Raw genomic sequence first — 14,791 nt, forward strand, 5'->3', positions numbered from 1 at the left:
GGACTTCTGACATATGGCAACTGCCTGCTCGCACCCCAGGGAAAACGCCTATGAAGACGGAAAAAAAGAAAATGCACAACAATGCTAGAGAAAATGTACTGTCAGGCTCCGAGAGAATTCCTACTAACTAGAGGAAACCAAATTAAAAGAGAAAAGTTAGCAGCTTGCCTACATTTTACTTCACGAAACAACGTGGCCGCATCTCACTGAAAGAAGTAAGGGAACACTTTGCCTGCCCCCTCGTGTCCGCAGGCTCAGAGAGCTCCCTGCACGGGGACTACTTCCTGCCAGGCTGCTGTCTTCTTGCCCCCTCTGCCCTCCCACCTTCACATCACCTACCACCACAGCCTCATCCTGCCCACCCCACCCCGAGACGCTGAGTGCACATGGAGGAGCTAGAGGCTTATCAGAAACTTCAGGAGAAAAATCCTTCCACAAGGGTAGCAGGGCTCACTGAGGCCCGTCAAACAGTGACTGCAGCCCCTTGAGAATGGAGCAAGATGCTGAGCCCACAACCTTCCTCCCGCTGTAGGTCTTCGGCGGCACCCAGCCAACACCTCAATGGCCAGTGAGCAGAAGACAGGCTGGTCCACGTACTGGTCCTGCAGGCAAACATCAAAATGGCGTGGCTCTCTCCTCACCCCAGAACAAGAGAATGAAAGGATAAGGGAAAAAGTAGAAGCTAGGAGGTACCACAGAACAAAGTTATACTGAAAACTCACAGGAAGAGGGAGCCACTGAATATTATGAAATCCAGAAATGGAGAAGAAAAATTTGGATATTTGAAATGTGTCCTCCCTAAGAGACACAAAACAGACATAAAATAGGACCAAAAGGCCGTGAAGGGAGTATAGGATGTGACCATAGGCCAACAGGATGACAGGGAAACGGAGCTTTGTGAGACGACAAAGTACTACAAGGAAGAAAAAAGAGCAAGAGAGCGGAATTTAAACCAAATTGAGAAGATTCGATGTGACAAAGTATCAAAGCAGTGCTATGAAATTAAACTTGAAGGAGTCCCTCCAGAATGTGGAGAAAAAGACGCGTATAATTATCAAACAAGATGTCATACAAATATGACAGATAACAGATCACACTTCTCTAAGGAAGAAATCAGAAAAATGAGGTCAGAAATAACAACTGACAGCCGCAACTGACAAAAACTTTTAGAAAGCTTAAGAAGAACCAAAAAAGGCAAATCAAAAGGTCTTACTGTTTTCTAGGAAAAAATCATTAAATTATACCTATTCTATAGACACAGTCTGACGATATCCCTACGATCAAAAAATTAAAAGTCCTCAAGCATCTAGGCAGAAAAAGCAGGTTACCAGCAAGGGAATGAGGACAGGCCAGCCCCAGAACTTTCTACTGTACTATAATATTAAATGCCCAGATATAAGGGACCACTGTTGGCAGAGTCTTGAGGGGAAAAGGTTTGACTGAAGAATTTACTTAGCCAGATAAAATTGGTTTTATTGTGTGAAAGAAGCGAAGATATACCCTTAGATACACAAGATTTCAGAAAACAGATTACTCCAATAACCTTCTTGGAAAAAAAATTACCTGAAATCCTATTGCCTATTAAAAGCAGAATCAAAATTAAGAGTTCAGAATGGGTCAGCTTTATTGAAGGGAAAAAAGAAAAAGAGCAAAAGCGTGCACTGAAGCCAAAGAATCACATCTAAGAAATTACCGTTAAGTGGAGACACAGAACTGAATACAAATTATTGTTGAAATAGAAAATTATTCCTGAAAGATTAAACACACATTATAAAAGTAATAATAATGAATTCAGCATACTCACAGAGGCTAGGGGGAAAAAAGGGTAACTATAAGGGAAATAAGAGTATTCAATAATAAGCCTCACACAGCCTTAAAGTTATCATTAGTTAAGTATTAAAAGAGCATATCTTGCCCAATCCCTGAAGAAGATAAAAGACAACAACACACGGTCTAAATAGCTGAACCAGACATCAAGGAAAACAGCAAAGAACTATAAAAGATAGTTGACAGTTGTAAAATTAAATGTAAATAAGGAAAAAACCCTTATAAAACAAGGTCTCTCAGTTACATTACAGATTACCTATAGCTAGATTAAAGATACACGCCTCAAATTAAAAACACAGAAATAGGTAAGAGAAATACAAACAAAAGGAAAGCAAGAAGAATATTAATTTTAAACAAAGTAAAATTCTTATAAACGGCATTTAACCGCATTAGGGTAGTTTTAAGTTTATGAAAGTTAAACATGCAGTGAGGTTGTGATTAAACTTCTGTGCATCAAATAATGTAACATCAAAATATAGGTAGTGAAATCTATTTATAAACAAGGAATTTTATAGAAATACAATATTTGCGGAAAACTAGCAACTCAGGCTTTAATAAAGAAGAAAACAGACACCAAGATTTTGAATATTTATATTATTTGTTTTATATCATATTGTATTTTTAAGATTAGAAATATTAATATTCACAATTTAAAAATACACCATGAAGTAGGATTATTTACCAATAACGGCAGTCTGAACGTTGTATTCTCCTACCCAATGTAAAAAACTTAATAACCAAAGTTTAAATGCCCAATACTCCCCTCCCCCCAAAACTGTAACTCTTAAAACTTCTAAAAGACTATGGTTAAAGAGGAAATTAAACATATACTCAAACTGATTCTAGAATTTAATCTAAGGCAATGATCAAAGATGTGGGCAGTGATATGTGGAAAAGAATGCTCCTTGCAACATTATTTACGTTGTGAAGAAATGGGAAAAAACTTAAATGCACAACAAGTAAGGAACAATTAAGCACATCTGATATCATCGAATGAGACATTAGCATACAAAGCTGACTTTTTTAGAGATTAGGAGGGATTCCATAAAAATATGAATAGCAATTTTCTCTAGGTGGCAAAAGTCTGGATAATTTTGTTTCTCCTTAAACCTTGTATCTTCTATGAATTCCGCTGCCTTTTTTAAAAAAATTAATGACCATTTTAAAAGCTAAATATAATCTATGTACTTTCAGCAATTTCCATCTTCCACTAAAACTTTCATGACCATCCACTTGACCAACTCAGTATGAACCAACATATTCTGCACTGCAAGAATTTGCCTTTCAGCGATCCCTAAGCTTTCAGTAATCATTAACTACGTATGAGTGTCTAAGGGTCCGGCTTTGCGATAGCTGCTGTAGGGGATACAAAAGAACCGTTATGTGACTATAGACCTCCAAGAACATAAAGTCTATGCTAGTAGTTAAAATCAGAAGAGGCTGTACATGCCCCAGTATTAAAATGGATAGGATAAATAGCTCCTAAGTGTGATGTGCAGGAACTCAGGCCACAGTGGTCAAGGAAGACCTCCCAAGAAGAGGCAAGAAATCTGGATGAAGCAGAGGAGCAGGGAAAACAGAGAGATAGGAGATTATCGTAAGTGAAGGAACAGAGGCAGGAAAACATACACAGTGGGAGAAAAGACAACAGGCCTGGCAAGGCCTCTGGTTGTAAACCAAGGCTGAACAGGGAAGTAACCGTAGGACTAGCCGGCAGGATGCAGGTAGAACCGAATGCACATCTGAAAAGCCTGGGCTTAGTCCAATAAACAAAAAAGAGAGACGTCCTCAAGCATATGTGTGCGGATGGAAGCAGTGCTTCATTAAGATTACGGTGGTGAAAGTATCCAGAATGAATTGTAAGTGAAACTACCTAGAGAGGGGGGAAACTAGAACAGTTTGCTGTCCGCGGTCCAGAGGTGGTGATGAGAAGCCACCAGAGCAGGAACAGTGAGAAGAAATGAAAAAGGGACCACGTGGACTGGGGTGCCAGGAGGAAGAGGAACTGGGAGTTAACATGCCCAACATTCGAGCTGGTACCATCAACACAGCAAGAACAGCCTTCTGCACGTGGACTGTAAGGTCGGTGTTAGACACGTTGGTCTGGGAGACAAGATCTTTGGGTCATGATGCCCACAGACAGGGTGTGCCCGGGACAGTCTTGGTTTACACTGTAGCTCTGCCATAATGCTCAAATATAGCCACAAGTTACATGGGGGCTCAGCCTCTCTTGGCAACCAGAAATATGGAATTAGAAAGTGAGCGATAAAGACGTGAATCTGGGAAGAACAGGCTTAAGTACAGTATTTTAGAACAAAAGACTGGATGACTATACTTAGAAACAATACCGAGAAAAGAACAGATGCCCAAGAACTGAGTTTGGAGGGTACTCAAAGCTAGGAGAAAGGAGACAATACAGGTGGTAAACAGAAGAGTAGTGTGCCATGGAAAAGAGGACATCTACCTACACAAAGGGACAATAAACATGGAAACAGGAGAGAGATCAGTGAGTCTGAGAACAGTAACGAGGAAAGATGCTAAGGTCAAGGGCAAGACATCTGTTAAGTAGTGGGAACAGAGGCCAAAATCAGATGGTTAAGGAAGAAGTGGCAGGAAGAGACGTCAGAGCAGTGAGCGGAGGTTGCCCAACTTGAGGAGTTTGTCTTAAAATGAGGGGAGAGAAAGGTCATGGATGTGGCTGGGGGGTACAGCTGAAGAGATCCAGCCCTATGAACAAGAAAAGAGCCACAACCGATGAAACATATGCCATCAAACCCATAAACTGACTGCTGACATGGGGGCAAGCCATTAACAACCCATGAACAGGGACTTCCCTGGTGGTCCAGTGGCTGGGACTCCACGCTCCCAGGGCAGGGGTCCCAGGTTCCATCCCTGGTCGGGGAGCTGGATCCCACAAGCCACAACTGAGAGTTCGCATGCCACAACTGGAGATCTCACATGCCGCAACTAAAGACCCCACATTCCACAACTAAAAAGATCCCGCATGCCGCCACTGAAACATCCTGTGTGCCGCGGCTGAGACCCAGCACAGCCAAATAAATAAATAAAATGAATGTTTAAAAAAAAAATCCACAAACAATACTTTTGGCAAACGTCTAAAAAATTAGCAAATTAAATCACAGCTGAACTGCTTGATGCTATCTGTTTTTTAATTAGTAGACCTTATTTTTTAGAGTAGTTTTATTATTATTATTATTTTGCTTGATGCTATCTCAGGTCACATAAAAGAAAGAAATCAAGTCTCCAAGGAAAGCAAGGTTCAAGCATGCAGTGAAACTGGCATCATTAAAGACAGTGTGAATGGATACATTTAAATTTTTAATTTAATCATTTCTAGGAATTTAATGAAGAACTTTACCTATAACCTTCCTCTGCTCTTCACCTCCCTTTGTACTCCCATCCCACCCCCCAAATGTTCCCCTAATTCTGGCCACCAACAAACACCATGAAATGGATTTCACCTGCCTGGGCCTAAATTCTTTTGCACTGAAATATTCTTTCACTCCATAAATATTTACTAAGCCCCTGCTATGCAAAAGCATTGTTCTAGGCACTGTGGATATAGCAGAGAACAAAATCAACAGACAAAAATCCATCCCTCGTAGAGTTTATATTCTAGTGAAGGAGATAGATAATAAAATTGACAAACAGAACAGAGAGTAAGTTAGATGATGTTGAATGCTATAGTGGGATAAAAAGGAGGAAAAGGGGGCAAATGAGCCAAGCAGAGGGTGGTCAAGAAAGGCCTGACTGGGGGGTGTTATCTGAAGCAGACCTGAAGGAGGTGAGGGGACAAACCACACAGCTAACTGAGGGGAGAGCACTGCAGGCAGAGCGAACCGCAGGAAAGGCCCCATGGCAGGAGCATGCCTGACGCCCGGAGTATTGGAAGAACAGCAAAGATGCCAGAGGGACTGAAGCAGAAGAGTGGGAGGAGTGGATGACAGGAGAGATCATGGGGGCCTTGCAGCCACTGTCAGGGCTCTGGCCATCCTCAGGATGACAGGAAGCCATGGGAGGATCCGGAACACAAGGACAAATGCCTTGACAAACTCGCTCGGACTGAGATTTTGAGAACTATGCTTTTTGCAGTAAAAGCACAAGGAGACCAGTTGCAAAGCTACTGAAATGATGGCCTTAGACCAGGGTGATAACAGTGGCAGGGGTGAGAAGAGGCTGACTTCCACATACATTTTGAAGACAGAGCCAAGAGGAATGCTGAAGAGTGTGGGACTGAGAGAAAGAGAGGTATAGAGAAATACTCCAAGGTTTTTGGCACGAGCATTTGGCTGGAATCATGGAACTGCCATTAAACTGAGAGGGTCAGTTTGTAGGTGGGCACAGAAGGGGGAGAACGGAGCTCCATTTGAGATGTTGTTCAGACATCCAAGTGGAGACATCAGAAGGCAGTGAGGTGTAACAGTCTGGGTTCTAGGAGAGACTATCGCCTGTGGACACAAAGTACTGACTCAACCATCCTGGGTCATTGCTTGCTGATGAAACCACACACAGGCATGAAAACAAAAGTCTACATGAACACACTTAGCACTGGCAGTATTCTCAGGGAGCTTACTGTTTGGGGAGGCAAAGCACGCACGAAGACAGCACACATGGGGCCCGAGAACTTACTGGAACACTGGAACGACTCTTTCCCCAGGAGCGTTTTATCACAAACCAAACACTGTAGAGTCCCAGAAAATGTTCCAGGGACAAACTGATGTCGACTCAGTTTCTCTTTGTCTTTGGCATCCTTGCCTTTTGTCTTTAGATGTGGCAGCAGCAGCAAAGTGGGGAGAAAAGAGAAATGCTCAGAGCCAATCGACTTACAAAAGTCATACAAAGTCTCTACGTGTTCTATCAGGACAGAAGGGCCACACACCAAGAAGTGGGATAATGCCAAAATGTAACAGCACCCAGGATGAAGTGGTCTCAGTATTTTCAATGACTTGGACAATACCCCATAAGGAATACAGAGGTTTTTAAATATGTGTGTACAAAACCTAAGGTAAATGATTTTAAAGGGAAAGTGGAAACTATACTAATTGCTCAGAAACTGAGCATCTACGCTTTATAGACGATAGGCATAAAACCTTAATTACCTTAGATTTATTCCGAGGGCTGGTCATCCTGTTCATGAGGAAGCTGAAAGTTCGGCTCACTTTGTACTTTTCAGACTCTGATTTGGCAGGTATGATGTATTTATCCCATTCTTCTTCCTGAATTCTACAAAAAAGAATCTGTTATCACAGCTTATACAACTTACCAGAGGGAGCAAAAGAGAGCAGTCACACAGATGTGTGTGTATGTATGTGTGTGTGTGTATACAAACACACAGATGTATTTTGTACATATTATTTTTACACATATATATTTTTCAGGCTTTAATGGTTATTCTAAAGATAAGGATAGAAACTACTAAAAATATATCTTATAGATGAATAGGTGGATAAGTGCATGAAAAAGCAACTATCTCACAATGTTAACACTTACAGAATCTAAGTGGTGGAAATAGGTATTCTAATATATAATTCTTTCAGCTTTTCTGCATACTTTAAAATTTTCATATTAAAATATTAGAGAAAGAAAGGAAATCTTACACTTATAATTTTACTCTGAAAACATTCATCTCCCTGTTTACTACACTAATAGAATTTTCCTAGCACATAGAAGCCAAATAACCAACGACATCAAACTGGATTTTATTTATTTTTAGAACAGAGATAATACTCAGCAGACACACATTTCCTTTGTCAATACAGCCTGAGAAACAGACTGTCTGCCTCATGGTTCCATCTCCCCCACTCAATCAGGCTATTTGCAATCTGAGACTCTAGGTTGCAAAGGAGAGAACATTGTGGAAATTCCCCCCAAATAAGAGGCAAGTTAGAGGTAATTGTACCCAACCTGTGAACACACTGAACATCACTGATTTTCCTCTAATCCACAGAATCATTCTTTAGGGGAAAAAAAAGTCCCAGCTATGAAGAGGATATTTCCCTGGAACTTTTATATTTCCCCTAGAACTTTCTCTGATGGTCTTGTATTCTAATATTATTCCAAAGAAAGAAAGAAAGAGTGAATATATTAAAGACCAACAAAAGTATCACGTCAAACCAGATAACACTTCTGTAGACAATTTCCAAAATGAACATTTCATAACCCATGTCTCTCCTATCCCTCAAACTTCTTACTTGTCAGCCTTAGTGGCTAATACATTCATCTCTGGGAAATACCTTCAAAAGCAATCATACTATTGATATGCACCAAAATACATATGATTACATTTTACAAAAACGACTTAAAAGACAACTTCTAGGACTTCAGTTTTCCTCATCTGATCAAAGACTAAGTTATTTCTAAGGCCCTTTCTCATGCTTAAATATAATAAGTACTTAACTGGTACATATTAAACAAAACTAAGTTATTTGACCTCTATATTAGATAATTGAGAGTTCAAACCTCAGTGAATGCATTTAGCATAAATAATAAATTACTTCAGAGCTACCTCAGGTATAGTCAGGACAGTGGGTGTCCTGCCACTCGAACCCTGCACAGTTCATGAAATTGGGTTTGCTACTGAGAGAAAACAGTTGAAAAAGTTAGAAAGGAAAGATGGAAAACAGAAGTGAAAGTGCCCTGCACTACTCAGAATAACACAAGGAACTGAGACCCTCTTATTTCCTTTCTACTTCCACAGCCACCTTCTTAGATAAATCACTGGTTAATATATCTGCAAATTTCCATACCTCTTGTGTCTTAAGCATCCTAATTTGCAAAACTCGTGGAATAATATTCAACAGGCTCACTTTTGGAATGGGGAAAAAAGCACACTTGACAGCTGAGAAAGAATCCTCTCTGGAACACTTTTTGGAACCCCACCAAGAGCCACCCAATGTCTAAGAGAAGAAAAATATGGGGCGGAAACCTAAATCTCAGAATTGAAGAATGATAAGGTCAATGCGATTTTTGAGGTGAAGAAGTCCTCTCCCCTACTTCCCAGCAGGAACACAACTACACTCTCTCAAATGAAAGAAAATGAGTTCCTGTTTACCAGACTCTACTCCCAACTCCCTATGCTACAGAAGACTGTATCAAGAACAATGTTACAGTTTTGATTTAAAACCTACAGATGCACTGCAATTTATTTTTAAAAAAAGACATAAAATCATACCACTTAATCTTTAATTCCAAAGGTTGACAAGAACCAAGATGACAAAGTAAACAAAACAAACAAAAAACTGAAACACTAAATATTAAAAACTCTGAATCATCTAACCTGGTAGACACGTGAATATCATAGACATGACCCACTTTCAGATTATCACAATGGGAAACACAGTGTAACTTCTGGGCAGATGTAGAAGGTTGGTTGATTCCATGTTTCAAATCTAATTTAACTATGTGGTATTCACTTACGTAAAAATTAGGTACTTTAGAGAAGAACTCAGAAAGGAAAAATCCTCAACTGATTTCACAACAGAATGTAAACAGCTTTTCAATTTATAAGAATCTGGAAAAATTTACTTAAACTCTTTCAACATCCCAGAACAAGAATGCCTAATTCTATTATCAATTTGATGACCAATGGAATTGCCCACAATAAAGTTTTACAGGCCCCATTCTTCAGAGATTCTTGGCATTACCTTTTCGATAGGTAAACAGATATTTTAAGTATCTTAATAATATGGATATAGCCTCGACATCTTAATCCTTAACCTATTATATCTATAACCTATTTTTTAAAAGAACTGGGCATCTAAGTATTTAAAAAGCTCCAACTATCCAAATTGAAAACTGACGCAGGTGAAACTTCAACTTTGAACAGCCAGATTCTCATTTTCTTAAAAAAAATAAAAGGTAACAGATGTATCAGATTTAAGATAGATGGTGGCAATAAAATAACTGAGTTGTACCATATAATCCTAAGATGGGATAGATGAAGTGCTTGCTCCTGTAAGAATGAGCCTGCAAGGTCTGGAGTGAGCCCCCCTTTTAGCTGGCTGCACTCTTTTCCAGAAACGAAGTGATCAACATAAATAAGGGAATTCCAAAGAAGGCAAACCCCCAAGTAAATGTCTATAGCATGACCAAAGCAAAGCATTAGGTCTAGCCAGGGACCTTACTGGTGTATCCAACAAGGTATCAGGAACATAGTAGGGGAGATGGAATATCTACTCTACTAGATACACCAGGGGATATGACTAAGAAAGTCAGATGCTTTCGGGATGCAGACCCAAGACAGACCCAAGAACAGGAAGAAGAAAACAAGAATGAGGAATATGAGAAAAATATTCATCCCATCCAATACAGCCCTATACATCTCATCCCAGTTAACACATTTTATAGGCTAATATTTAACCAATTCTGACATTGGCTCTTCCAGTCTTAAATCCCTCTCTTAATGGAAAATATTTTTGATTTTTAAAAAATCCTTACAATCAGTCTATTACTTCTCCAATTGTTAAAAAGATAGCAAGGATAAGACTTCTAACCAGAACGATGACCAGAATGATGAACAAATTCCAGACTTAGTCAACAAATCGCTTAAATGAAGTAATAAACGTAAGCAGCTTAAAACAGTGCCAGGCACATAAAAACACCCAACAACGGTCAGTTGCTGCTGCTCCCGCTGTCACCATCATCATTGCCCTGATGTCCTTTCATCAGCAGCTTATTCTCAAAGGGCATTCTTAGTCTTCCTCTGTTTTATCGTTTCAGAATTTCTATTCTGGTCTCCAAAAAATAGGAATGAGCAAAAGGAGATTTTTTTTTTTTCCTTCTTCTTCATACTTTCAGTCCAAGATTTAAAGCAAAATAATCCCTCTTGATCTATATGGTAAAAGGTTTCAGAGTTTGAGCATTAATAGCACCCAAATTAAAACCATTTTCCTCCTTTTCCCATGGTCTCTCAAAGCCAAGCACTTATACCATTTCTGACATAACCCCAGGGCTATTTCACAGTGTGATTCACGAGCAGTTAGTTTCTCAAGACCAACAGAGCACAGCAATCCAGCCTGTTGCTAGTCAGCTGCCCAAGTTTTACTCTAAGGACAGTTTTACCTTCTAGGGAAAAGAGCAGCTTAGGCATACAGCTTTCAAATCTTCATATTAATCAGAAAACTCATAACGCTCAAAGTACTTTCTGCATCGTTTATTCTTTGTTTCACACTTAACACTTCTAAGCGATACTCTACAACGACAGACAGCAGAGATGTTTAGGCACTTTCTAAAACTGACCCCGGGGGTCTGTTACCACAAGAAGTCTTCCTGTCATAGTGGACAGACCTGGTGAGAACCTGATACCTTTCTAAAGCAGGTGGTCTCACACGGCTCCGCATGCTGCTGTACATTGGAAGTGTTTGGCTTTGAAAATAACCCCAGACTACTCTGTCCCCGGTCCTGAGGCCTGTTCATCTGGGGACTGAAAGGAACAGCTGGCAAACCTACATCCATACAGATCACAAAGGGTACAAAGGATTCAGGCAGGCTCATTAGGCAGAAACGTCTCACAAACTATTGAACAGGTATCAAAAATGATGTGCACACATTTCCAAAGATGGATCAAGCAGTCCCTCAGGAAATTTGGAAGGGTTAAAATACCTTTTTTCTCTTGGTGGCTCCGGTAAGCTGTAAGCTCTTTGCTCTACAAGACACAGAACGATAAAATGAAAACGAAGGCAGACAACCTAGCAGTCGTGTGTTAGTCTGAAGCGCACACACTCAACCGTACATTATCATTACACATACCACCAGTTAGAAAATAATGAAAAAAGTCATTTTATAGAACTAGGGCATTGCTCTGGATATTTTTATCACCTTCCCTAATTTGGAGAGAACGGGGAGGAGGCCAACGCAGGGAAACATTTAATGATTTTGTGAACTAAGTTAGCCTCAGCAAGGGGCAGCAAACATTTTCAGAAACGCAGAAAATCAGTTTTATGTTTCTGGATATTTCTCACCAGAGCGTCATCCCTTATTCGTAACACTAATTCCCCAACGTACAGAATCAATAAATATCTTAGCGGCTTTTTAGCAAAGCTTAAAAGAAAAGTCTTGAAGGCCAGCCTAAGGAAGAGTCCATTTTAATGTAGCTGTAATGCCTTTACAGAGCAGCCAGTTCGGAGATGTGCTTTGTGGCTCATAAAAAAGGGAGAGCCCCTCCTCCATTGGACTGGGGTGGCTGGGTAGAAGGGGCAGGCTCATGCATGCAGCGTAGCGCCATCTTGTTTCCCAAACCGGAGTACTTACTACAGGGATGGAGCAGAGACACTGATTTAGACAGTGAGAGAGACTGAAGGAGGGAACGGCCACTGTGGAGCACACCATCTACAGAGCGGGGACAAATCCTTTACCGTTACAATCCGGAAGAGTGAAGAGGCAAAACTAGGTTGCAAAGGGAGATGGGCCAGATATATACAGGGGAAAACTAATGAATACATATCTCCTGAAATGTGGAAATATCAATGTTGAACCCAAGACTATCTTGTAGGTAACAGAAAACCTACTCTGAAGAATTCGAAGACTTTTATTTTATTGCCATTAAATATTCTTCAAATTAAGTCATGGGCAGAAATCATTATCCTTTTTGTATACAGACTGAGGTGTCAGGAGAATAAGCCATATATCCCAAATAATCAAGCTAATAAAGTAACAGAATCAGACTCAGACAACTGGACAAAGTCTAACAGGATTCCATCCATCAGTGCACAATAATTTTCAAAAGTACATTCACTTCACTCCTCAAATTTTTAAGTGTAGAGCACTTTTGTCCATTTTGGTGATGCTGTAATTATCATTTTAACATGCAGAATATTCCTTTCTATCTAAATCCATGATGTACCCAAGGGAAATATAGGATTGGATTTTGTTTTATATATAAAAAGCATTAAATAATAAAGTTGCCACCATTGTACTCTTGGCCCCCTCAAAAACAACAACAAAAGCATGATAAATGATCGTAAGTAACCCTCTGAAAGTGACAAGAAAGAGAGGACATCACAAATAAGTATAAAAAAGGACTGAAAGACTATCCTGTCTCTGTATATCTGTATTATATCAATAGCTCATTTACGGGCATTTTCCACTGAGGAAGGAAGACTTGGACTCTGTTCAAATAGAAAAAAAATTTTAGAACTATTCAAAACTCATTGAAAGAGGATTTATAACAACACAAATGTCAATTTACCTCTGATTAAGCAGATTAAACAATGAAACATTAGAATACATCTTTGAAGTAGTCAAGCTTTCACACCTGTGCTTTGATCACACACACACAGTTAAAATTATTTTTTCTTCCTTAAGAGCTAATTTATTCTTCACAGTCCTATGATTTTGACTGACCTAAATGATACCAATCCAAATGTTTGCTACCATAGAGGAATATCCATTGGAATTTTTGTACATTTAGTGTGTCGCCTCAACCTAAATTGCCTGTTTGTAATACTTACCTCCTGGAGAGTGTCAAACTTCATCCAATAGCCCTATTTTCAAACATACTGTCTAAAGACAAGCTTTTATTCACAGAAAAAACAAAGGAATTGATTTCAGCTTTTTATTCTTTCTAATTCAAATGCGAAGATTTAAGGAATGTATGTAAAGCAAAAATACCCTCCCTTATTCATTAAAGAATTCATAAATCAGGGCTCTTTCCCCTTATAAACTATCCATTTTTCTCTCAGTCGTCTGAGATTTCAAACATCAGAACTGTCGGAATTTAATAATCAGAGATACTACAGATATAAAGGCAAAGGCACCATTTTGCACACTGCACAGAAGACTTAAAAGTGTTTTCCAAATAGTTACAGTACAAAGTTAATTCACCATCTCTAAGACTATCAGTGAAAAGGTGTCAAAGCTGCCATTAAAAGGAATCCCAACCTAAACTAAGGTTAGGGAGACCTGGAGATCCTAGAAAGACTTATGGTATTGAAAAAACATCCAGGGCAAATTCAATCCTCTTCTACTCCTGTCCCCTCAAGGTAGTTGTCTCCTTTCTTTCTCTTGGTCCCTTCTCTCCATCTTCCCATTCTAAACATCAAAACTGACATTTATTATCAGTCCTGTTTTCTCATTCTCCAAAAAGACATCCCAGAAAGAAAAAGGAAAAAAAAAAATGCCTTGTAGCACTTCTTTTGTATTTTATGTATTTTGTCTGCTACATTCATTCAACAAATATTGATTGAACATCTCCATACATTAGACATTGCTTTAGGATGGCAGGTCCAAGCACAAAGATTATGCTTTCACTGTTGTTCCACATGGCATAAGGATGCAAAAGAATGGCAATGTAACAAAGCAAGAATAAGAAAAAAGGAAAGGAAAAGAAGGAGTAAAATAAATCCTATTTTAAATATTCTATGCTGGGAAATTGGGAAAACTTAAGCACATCTCTCACTTTCTGAGTCTTCTAAGGCTCTTAAGGATAACAGACAAAAAAAGGCATTACCTAATACATTGACAAAAAATTTGTTATAATGCTATGTATTACAGATTGACATTAACACTTCCAAATACAGCTTTAAATGTAATTATTACAGAACAAATGGTACACAGAAAGTGTTAAATAATTACATTCCAGAATTAAGTTGAAAATTGGGGTAGCGGCTAAGAAGGGCTACAAGGGCAGCTCTGAGTTGCCACAATTGTTCTATTTATTGATCTCAATTCACTTTTGAAAATTCATCAAGCTACATGCTTATAACATGCACCCCTTTCTGTAGGTATACTATATTTCAATTAAAATTTTATTATATAAAAGTTGTATTTCTGATTGCTTACATAGGCCACAAAAAAAAATGTTTGAGATATATTTACTTGTGTTTCAAGTATGTTCTGTTATTTTAACTTTCTTAAGTCCCTTGTTAAATAAAGAAATGAAGACAATCCATTTTGCAATGCTTTTGCAACTGTGAGGAATTGGATTATTTCAGCAATTTATATGTAG

At 39.1% G+C, this 14,791-nt stretch overlaps 1 protein-coding gene across 2 annotated transcripts in view; it reads right to left on the reverse strand.

Moving 5' to 3' along the window:
* ARHGEF28 (Rho guanine nucleotide exchange factor 28) overlaps positions 1–14,791 on the reverse strand; it is a 256,291-nt gene that overhangs the window by 86,474 nt on the left and 155,026 nt on the right. For both annotated transcript variants that reach the window (XM_082834982.1, XM_082834981.1), the window contains 3 exons: positions 11,449–11,491; positions 6,948–7,071; positions 6,478–6,610 (listed from right to left, as the gene is read on the reverse strand). In XM_082834982.1, the coding sequence (XP_082691108.1) occupies positions 6,478–6,610; positions 6,948–7,071; positions 11,449–11,491 (300 nt within the window). The remainder of the gene's footprint in view (positions 1–6,477; positions 6,611–6,947; positions 7,072–11,448; positions 11,492–14,791) is intronic.

The sequence above is a fragment of the Leucopleurus acutus genome (assembly GCF_964270905.1).
Source record: "Leucopleurus acutus genome assembly, chromosome: 3".
In the NCBI taxonomy this organism is placed as follows: domain Eukaryota; kingdom Metazoa; phylum Chordata; class Mammalia; order Artiodactyla; family Delphinidae; genus Leucopleurus; species Leucopleurus acutus.